This window comes from Trachurus japonicus, unplaced genomic scaffold (assembly GCF_045865225.1).
Source record: "Trachurus japonicus isolate A0001 unplaced genomic scaffold, Traja_1.0 AP030313.1".
Lineage (NCBI taxonomy): Eukaryota > Metazoa > Chordata > Actinopteri > Carangiformes > Carangidae > Trachurus > Trachurus japonicus.
In genome coordinates this window covers 1-8,597 of record NW_028220446.1, presented here as the reverse complement: position 1 = coordinate 8,597, position 8,597 = coordinate 1, and the positions used below count along the sequence as shown (strand labels likewise).

The 8,597-nt window shown below is 43.5% G+C and overlaps 2 protein-coding genes across 2 annotated transcripts; both read left to right on the top strand.

Moving 5' to 3' along the window:
* The first annotated feature begins 2,473 nt into the window (after positions 1-2,473).
* On the top strand, positions 2,474-3,877 carry LOC146960470 (E3 ubiquitin-protein ligase TRIM39-like). Its single transcript, XM_085772347.1, has one exon. The coding sequence runs from the start codon at positions 2,474-2,476 to the stop codon at positions 3,875-3,877; it is 1,404 nt and encodes a 467-aa protein (XP_085628473.1).
* Positions 3,878-5,545: 1,668 nt separating this feature from the next.
* On the top strand, positions 5,546-6,211 carry LOC146960469 (E3 ubiquitin-protein ligase TRIM35-like; the record flags this gene model as incomplete). Its single annotated transcript, XM_085772349.1, has 1 exon — positions 5,546-6,211. A coding segment is annotated over exon 1 (502 nt), but the record flags the coding sequence as incomplete, so codon positions are not given.
* Between the last annotated feature and the right edge of the window lie 2,386 nt (positions 6,212-8,597).

Sequence of the window (8,597 nt, the reverse complement as noted above, 5' to 3'; positions counted from 1 at the left end):
ATATGGGTCACAAGTGCCCAAAACTTCAAAGCTGTTTTTATATCTTTCTTTCTCGGCTGCTGGCAGATGATTTAAGTCATTACTCGGTTGTTTGTCCATAGAAAGTCCATTGCGGGGCCACTTTGGAATGTTGCTTTTGACCGCCAGGTCCCTGGGAAGTGACGTCACTGAAAGCTATCAATTCACCTTATTCTCCGGGGCAACCATGGAGTCAATGGAACGCTGTGAGATTGTGTTGGAACTTCCGGCGACGACCGGAAGTCGTATAGTACATTAGCGGTAGCTTGATTATTTGAGTCCGTTCTCAGATGTTTCTTGTTGGCAAATCCGGGTTTTTTTTCCCGTTGTCGATTGCAAAAAATGACGAGCATTATAAAGAGGAAGCTACAATCACTGGAAGAAAACGTGTGAGTTTTTATAGCAGTTGAGCATCGACCTCATCTTCTGTCCCAGTGTGTGTGGAGCTCTGTACGACCTGCACCCACCTCCATCTACTCTAGAGTCTGGTTAAAAATAATTAAATAAATCCCCGTGTCCCCGCTGATTTCAGCCAAGGTGAGCAGCTTGTTTGGAGAGTAGGAGCGAAAAAAAAAAAACTAAAAAAAACGCTATCACAGCCCGAAGCAACATTGTTAATGCACATAAGAGGCTGCTTTTAATTTCTGACAGCTGGACATTGCGCTACTTTTAATTATGAAGCTTTATCCATTTAAACAAAATAAACTAGAGGAACAACTTTCATGTTTAAATTGTGTTTTATAGCCTACTTTTATATATTTTACTGATCGCAATTCAGGCTGGGTGTGCGTATGAAAATATGCTACAGTGTTTCTCTTTTCTTTTCTCTTTTTTGGAGGGGGCGGGGGGTAGTTTAGGTGACAAAGACATTTTTAACTGTGAAAATAGAGATGTATTCAATATTTGCATTTGGGCAATACTGCTGTAGGCGAAACAAGTTTATTCATGGCCACATTTAAGTTACAGTAGTTGAGGGAGGGTTTTATTTCTAAATCCCTCCGTTTATTTCTTTTACACATTAGCGAGCAGGTTCACAGCGTGAACAGCGTGTCCCGACCTGACCAGGCTCTGGACACGGAGCAGAGACCCAGGTCCGATAGTGCAAGGCTCTCTCTGAAGCAGAGGATGAGGCCAGCTTCCCGTCAGTCTTCACAGACAGTCCAGAGTTGAACGAGTTTCTGATCATATAGTTGTCAGTTTGCTCCAGGTGACAGTCGACCCTCACAACAAACCCCCCCCTCCCCCTCTCAGTAAATAGTTCCGACGTCCATGCTGCAGCTTATATCCAAGTAATATAATAGCATATAAATGAGCTCCTGACGCTCAGCTCAACAGTTGGTAAACAGCAGCGGATCAGCGCGATCTCTCCCTCCGTACTGGTTCTGCCAGCTCCACTTGGATTTCAAAGTAAAAGTCACGCTGTAAATGAGTTAAATTGTGAAACAGCGGCGCTTTTATAGCCGATTTTAGGATTAAACTCTGAATATATGAGCTAAACATCTGTTACCATAAGTTTCCATGGCGATCTAGCTGGGTTGAAAGAGAGAGTACAGGAAAGCCTGGCTTTAGACTCAATAAAAAATATATAATTATAAAATATAACCCACTAAACTCGCTTCGAAGTACACCCCTCAAGTGTTGTCCATGTTGATTTGATTGTCTGTATTGTAATTGTCCCGCAATATACTGCAAATTCAGTCGATTGTTTACATCAGTTTTTACTTCCGCATTTGACCGGAAGTCGTAACACAATCGCGGCCAAACCGGAAGTGGCAAAGTGGGCGGGGCTACATAAGGTGAATAGCCAATGAAATTCCGAAAAAAACGATGTGCTGCATTCACGGTCCCTGGGAAAAGGCAGCACTGCCATTTTCATGCGTAACTTTGCAAAAGCTGCACTTTGGCGCATGTATTGTTTCTCAATGGCAATTTTAGGAAAACGCCTAGATATACACTTAGAAAAACATGTGTAAAATACTAATTTTTAGCAGGATTGTTATCAAATTTGAACTGGGGCCAGGTAAGGCTTCATGCTGTGGTCCCATTGTGTTTTCCAGCTAAAATTCTCAGCTACACTCATCTTCAGGCATCTGATTGCAACAAAAAAATTCAGGCGAGAATAAAAACATTCTAATTCAGTGTGTTCCAACTTAGATTACTCAATGATAATAGCACTTATAGTGATTATTTCAGTTTGGGGAAAAACTTCAGAGTGTTACCTTTCAAAAGAGACCAAGCCCATCCATATATTCTCCAAACAGTTCAAGAACAGCATTCAATTTACTTTGAGTACGCCTTGGATAGGCGAATATTACAGAATTTATAGGAGTGGTAAGAGGCTAAAACCTGGACTCAGAGTCACAGTAAACTTCAGTCAAGTCTGTAGAGGAGGGAGGGGAGCCACGACTAACTCTATTTCCTGTCTGCTGTGTTTTCAGCTTCACTCACAGACTAAATGGCTTCCAGATTAGAGGAGGATCTCTGCTGTCCGGTCTGTACGGAGGTCTTCAGAGATCCTGTTGTTCTGTCCTGCAGCCACAGCTTCTGTAAAGGCTGTCTGAAGAGCTGGTGGAGAGAGAAACAAGATCGACTGTGTCCAGTTTGTAAGAGAAGATCTTCAAAGTATCATCCACCTTGTAACCTGGTGTTGAAGAACCTGTGTGAGAGCTTCTTACAGCAGAGAGAGCAGAGATCTTCAGAGGCTCTCTGCAGTCTGCACTCTGAGAAACTCAAACTCTTCTGTCTGGACCATCAGGAACCAGTGTGTCTCATCTGCAGACATTCAGAAACACACACCAACCACAGAATCAGACCCATCAATGAAGCTGCTTCGAAACTCAAGAAGGAACTTGAGGAAACTCTGGAGCCCTTAAAGAAGAAGTTAAAGGGTTTTGAAGAAGTTCAAGTGAAGTTTGGTCAAACAGCAGAACACATTAAGGACCAGGCCCGACACACAGAGAGGCAGATTAAGGAGCAGTTTAAGAAGCTTCACCAGTTCCTAGAAGAGGAAGAGGAGGCCAGGATGGCTGCACTGAGGGAGGAAGAGGAGCAGAAGAGTCAGAGGATGAAGGAGAAGATGGAGGCTCTGAGCAGAGAGATAGCAGCTCTTTCACACACAGTCAGAGCCACAGAGGACGAGCTGAGAGCTGAAGACGTCTCATTCCTGCTCAACTACAAGGCTGCAGTGGAAAGAGTCCAGCAGCGCCCCCTGCTGGAGGATCCACAGCTGGACTCAGGAGCTCTGATAGACCAGGCCAAACACCTGGGCAACCTGACCTTCAACATCTGGAACAAGATGAAGGACATGGTCTCCTACAGTCCTGTGGTTCTGGACCCAAACACTGCTGAACCAGGACTCATCCTGTCTGAAGATCTGACCAGTGTGAGAGATGAAGGGGATGATCAGTCTCAGCTTCCTGACAATCCAGAGAGGATTGATGATTACCCCTCTGTCCTGGGCTCTGAGGGTTTTAACTCAGGGACTCACAGCTGGGATGTCGAGGTTGGAGACAATACCATCTGGAGACTGGGTGTGTTAGCAGAGTCTGTGCAGAGGAAGGGAGATGAGATAAAGTCTGGATCATGGGGAATAGGGTTCTATGAAGGTGAATACGGAGCATTTTCACCATCAGGTTTAGACATTTATCTCCCAGTGCAGAAGAAGTTCCAGAGGATCAGAGTGAATCTGGACTTGAACAGAGGAAAACTGTCGTACTCTGATCCTGATACTAACACACACATACACACCTTCACACACACTTTCACTCAGAAGATGTTTCCATACATTTACACTATTGATAAACCCCCAGTGAAGCTGTTACCAGTGAAGGTGTCAGTGACAGTGGAGCAGAGCAGTTAGAGATAAAGAGGATGATCATATTTATAATGTTGTTTATTTCTTAAAGGAAAAAGTCAGTGAATTGAACCTGTTAAACTTCACCTGTCCTCCTGCTGTCTCATTATTACACTTTTCCTTTACTTTTTTTTTTTTTTTTAAACTACTTTTCATGGGTTAAATATGTTCACTCTCAACACTCAATTACTGAACATTTGATTCTTCTTCTCTAGAAGAAGATCTGGAGTTATTCCTAGGATGAAAAAATATCAAACATGAAAAGTTGAAAAGTGATTCTTGTTTAATTACATATGTAAAAAGTTTGTATCTGTTCACATTAAATGATCTAAAATGTATTAACGTGTCAGTTCATCACAAAATCTGAGTGTACATTTGTTCCTGTTTTTCATTAACATAATAAAATATTGCCTTGACTTGGATTCATATTCAGCTTCGTCTTTAACGTCTCCTGCATCTACACAACATCCCGTTCTCTTTATAATTAGCAGCAGAGGAGGACGAAGTGTTGAGATGAAGTACTGACACCACACTGTGTACAAGTACTCTGCACAGGTACAAGTACTGCACTTAAACAGTTGCTCCCTTCCACACAAAGAATTAAGATATTCACACCAAAGTTTTTCTAACAGGTAAAGCAGCTTTCTGAACACAATTATGTCAAGTTTCAAAGCTGTCAGAGCTGGTGTTATTAATCTACATGAGTTTATATGTCTTGAATCACACGCACACACGATATGGTATGACAAGGAAATGTGTACGGTATATAAACTTTTTTTTTTTGTTTTTACATCCCTATGCAAACAGTAATTCATTTATCAAAAAACACATGAAAAGACGCTTTTTAAAACAAGGCACATGCCTAGAACTGCTCCTCTACATTAATCTGGACTAACCTGTTCAACATTCAGCCATTTTTCAAAGCTCCGCCCCCCTCACATGACTCACCTGAAAAAAACCAAGTTAGTTATTGATAGTGAGGACAAAGTCCCAGGAATAACTTTATTGGACTTCGTCAGTCCCAGAGCCGCAGACTGAAGAAGAGACGATCAGATTCAGCTTCAGACCAAACCAACAACTTCCTGTGAGTGAGTCCAGCTACAACACTGCTGCTTCACCCTGCTGACACTCCACACACTGAAGGTGAGTTTGACTAAAACCTGGACTCAGAGTCACAGTAAACTTCAGTCAAGTCAGTAGAGGAGGGAGGGGAGCCATGACTGACTCTACTTCCTGTCTGCTGTGTTTTCAGCTTCACTCACAGACTAAATGGCTTCCAGATTAGAGGAGGATTTCTACTGTCCGGTCTGTACGGAGGTCTTCAGAGATCCTGTTGTTCTGTCCTGCAGCCACAGCTTCTGTAAAGACTGTCTGAAGAGCTGGTGGAAGGAGAAACAAGATCAACTCTGTCCAGTTTGTAAGAGAAGATCTTCAAAGGATCATCCACCTCGTAACCTGGTGTTGAAGAACCTGTGTGAGAGCTTCTTACAGCAGAGAGAGCAGAGATCTTCAGAGGTTCTCTGCAGTCTGCACTCTGAGAAACTCAAACTCTTCTGTCTGGACCATCAGCAGCCAGTGTGTCTCATCTGCAGAGATTCAGACAAACACACACCAACCACAGAATCAGACCCATCAATGAAGCTGCTTCTAAATTTAAGAAGGAACTTGAGGAAACTCTGGAGCCCTTAAAGAAGAAGTTAAAGGGTTTTAAAAGAGTTAAAGTGAAGTTTGATCAAACAGCAGAACACATTAAGGTCCAGGCCCGACACACAGAGAGGCAGATTAAGGAGCAGTTTAAGAAGCTTCACCAGTTTCTAGAAGAGGAAGAGGAGGCCAGGATGGCTGCACTGAGGGAGGAAGAGGAGCAGAAGAGTCAGAGGATGAAGGAGAAGATGGAGGCTCTGAGCAGAGAGATAGCAGCTCTTTCACACACAGTCAGAGCCACAGAGGACGAGCTGAGAGCTGAAGACGTCTCATTCCTGCTCAACTACAAGGCTGCAGTGGAAAGAGTCCAGCAGCGCCCCCTGCTGGAGGATCCACAGCTGGACTCAGGAGCTCTGATAGACCAGGCCAAACACCTGGGCAACCTGACCTTCAACATCTGGAACAAGATGAAGGACATGGTCTCCTACAGTCCTGTGGTTCTGGACCCAAACACTGCTCATCCAGAACTCATCCTGTCTGAAGATCTGACCAGTGTGAGAGGAGGACTCAAACAGCAGCTTCCTGACAATCCAGAGAGGTTTGATTATCTCTACTCTGTCCTGGGCTCTGAGGGTTTTAATTCAGGAATTCAGAGCTGGGATGTCGAGGTTGCAGACAGGATATACTGGGAACTCGGTGTGTTAATGGAGTCTGTGCAGAGGAAGGGAAACAAGAAATGGTCTGGATTATGGGGAATAGGGTTTAATAAAGGAAAATACGGAGCATTTTCACCATCAGGTTTAGACATTTATCTCCCAGTGCAGAAGAAGCTCCAGAGGATCAGAGTGAATCTGGACTTGAACAGAGGAAAACTGTCGTTCTCTGATCCTGATACTAACACACACATACACACCTTCACACACACTTTCACTCAGAAGATGTTTCCATTCATTGAGACTGTTGTTAACCTCCCAGTGAAGCTGTTACCAGTGAAGGTGTCAGTGACAGTGGAGCAGAGCAGTTAGAGATAAAGAGGATGATCATATTTATAATGTTGTTTATTTCTTAAAGGGAAAAGTCAGTGAATTGAACCTGATAAACTTCACCTGTCCTCCTGCTGCCTCATTATTACACTTTTCCTTTTTTACTACTTTTCATGTGTAAAATATTTTCACTCTTATCACTCAATTACTGAACATCTGATTCTTTGATTCTCCAGAAGAAGATCTGGAGTTCTTCTCCAGATGAAAAAATGTCAAACATGAAAAGTGATTCTTGTTCAATTACATATGTAAAAAGTTTGTATCTGTTCATATGAAATGATTTAAAATGTATTAACGTGTCAGTTCGTCACAAAAGCTGAATGTACATTTGTTCCTGCTTTTCATCAACATAATAAAATGTTGTCTTGACTTGGATTCATATTCAGCTTTGTCTTTATGTCTCCTGCATTACACAACATCCCATTCTCTTCATAATTAGCAGCAGAGGTGGAGGAAGTGTTGAGATGAAGTACTGACACCACACTGTGTACAAGTACTCTGCACAGGTACAAGTACTGCACTTAAACAGTTGCTTCCTTCTACATAAAGAATTAAGATATTCACACCCAGGTTTTCCTAACAGGTAAAGCAGCTTTCTGACCACAATTATGTCAAGTTTCAAAGCTGTCAGAGCCTGTGTTATTAATCTACATGAGTTTATACCATAGACTGTAAAAAGAATGGACGTAGCGTCCGTGACGTCACCCATTGGTTTTGGGGAGTCGTTTTTGTGACTCAAATATGGCGGCCTGAACAGCGCCATGTTGGATTGGCCGGCCGAGAACCCGCCCACTGGCCTCGAAGCAGCTGTCCACGGAGCTGCTCGGACCTGTCACCCAACGTTTCCGAGCCCTAATTGGCCAGAGTTTTAACCTAATAACAGTAAAACGGTAGAGTTAAAAAAAATTCACCCCCCTCAGAGTGTGTGCGGGGGTAGAAACTATCGATTGAGACGAAAAAACGTTCTGACACCAGGCTTTTAACATGTTTATTGAGGATGTAAAGTCTGCGATTTTAACATGGGGGTCTATGGAGAATGCTCCTGTCATAGAATGGTGTTTTTGTGAACAGTATAACGAACAGGTAAATTATGGCAAAAATGAGTGTGATGTTTGATTTGTTTGGGTGTAGTGATTCTTTTATCTCTTATGTTTATGTTTTGAATATTTTATTATGCTCATGATGATGCTTGCCTACTTACCTGTTTTGAACTGTTCCGTGAACACATCAGACTCTGACGCAAAAGCGGTGCGCCGCTAATCAGCGGGCTCGCTCGCCAGCTGTGTGCTGGCAACCTAATAAGGAGAACGCCATGGTGGAGAGAACAGACAGAGAGAGCCGGTCGGACGCGTCGGGGTTGGAGCAGCCTCTCACATCACCTGTCCTCCTCCGTGAAAAGGGAGAGTTCCTGCCAGCGAGACCAGGGGACGGGTCTGACCTGTGATGATTATGATGGGCCTACAACTTACCTGCTAAAGGGAAGTGACCACACTTATGTGTGTATGTGTATGTGTGTGTGGGAGTTTTAATGTGCGACCAGGCTGGCACTGATTTGCGCCTCCTCTTCACCCTACAGCGGACGGACGACGTCGTGGGTTTCGACGCTGGATCTCTGGGCCAGCCGCAGTGGATTAAGCCTTTTCCGGGAGCCCGAAAATCACGGCTGGACGATTAAGCGGACATAACTCGACTGGACTTTCATGGTGATATTGCCCCACTTCTGGTTGGATAAAAAGAAAAGAAAAACTGCTTCATTGCTTTTATCTTTCAGTTCTCAAGTTGACTTTGACTCTTTTAATAAAAAGAGAACTGATTTTAATTTATTCATCTTGTTGTCTGTGTTGGTGTGGCCGGGGAATCCGAACCTGTTTTAACAGTTAAACGATAGAATAAGTAATACTGTTACACTCCCTTCTGACACCAGCCCCCAGAGGAATCCGAGGGGATTGCAGTTTTTTGAACGCGGAAATGAGCTTCTCTTCTCAGACCGACAACTGCCCCCTTGGTTTATACGTCTTGACATCCACACACACACAACA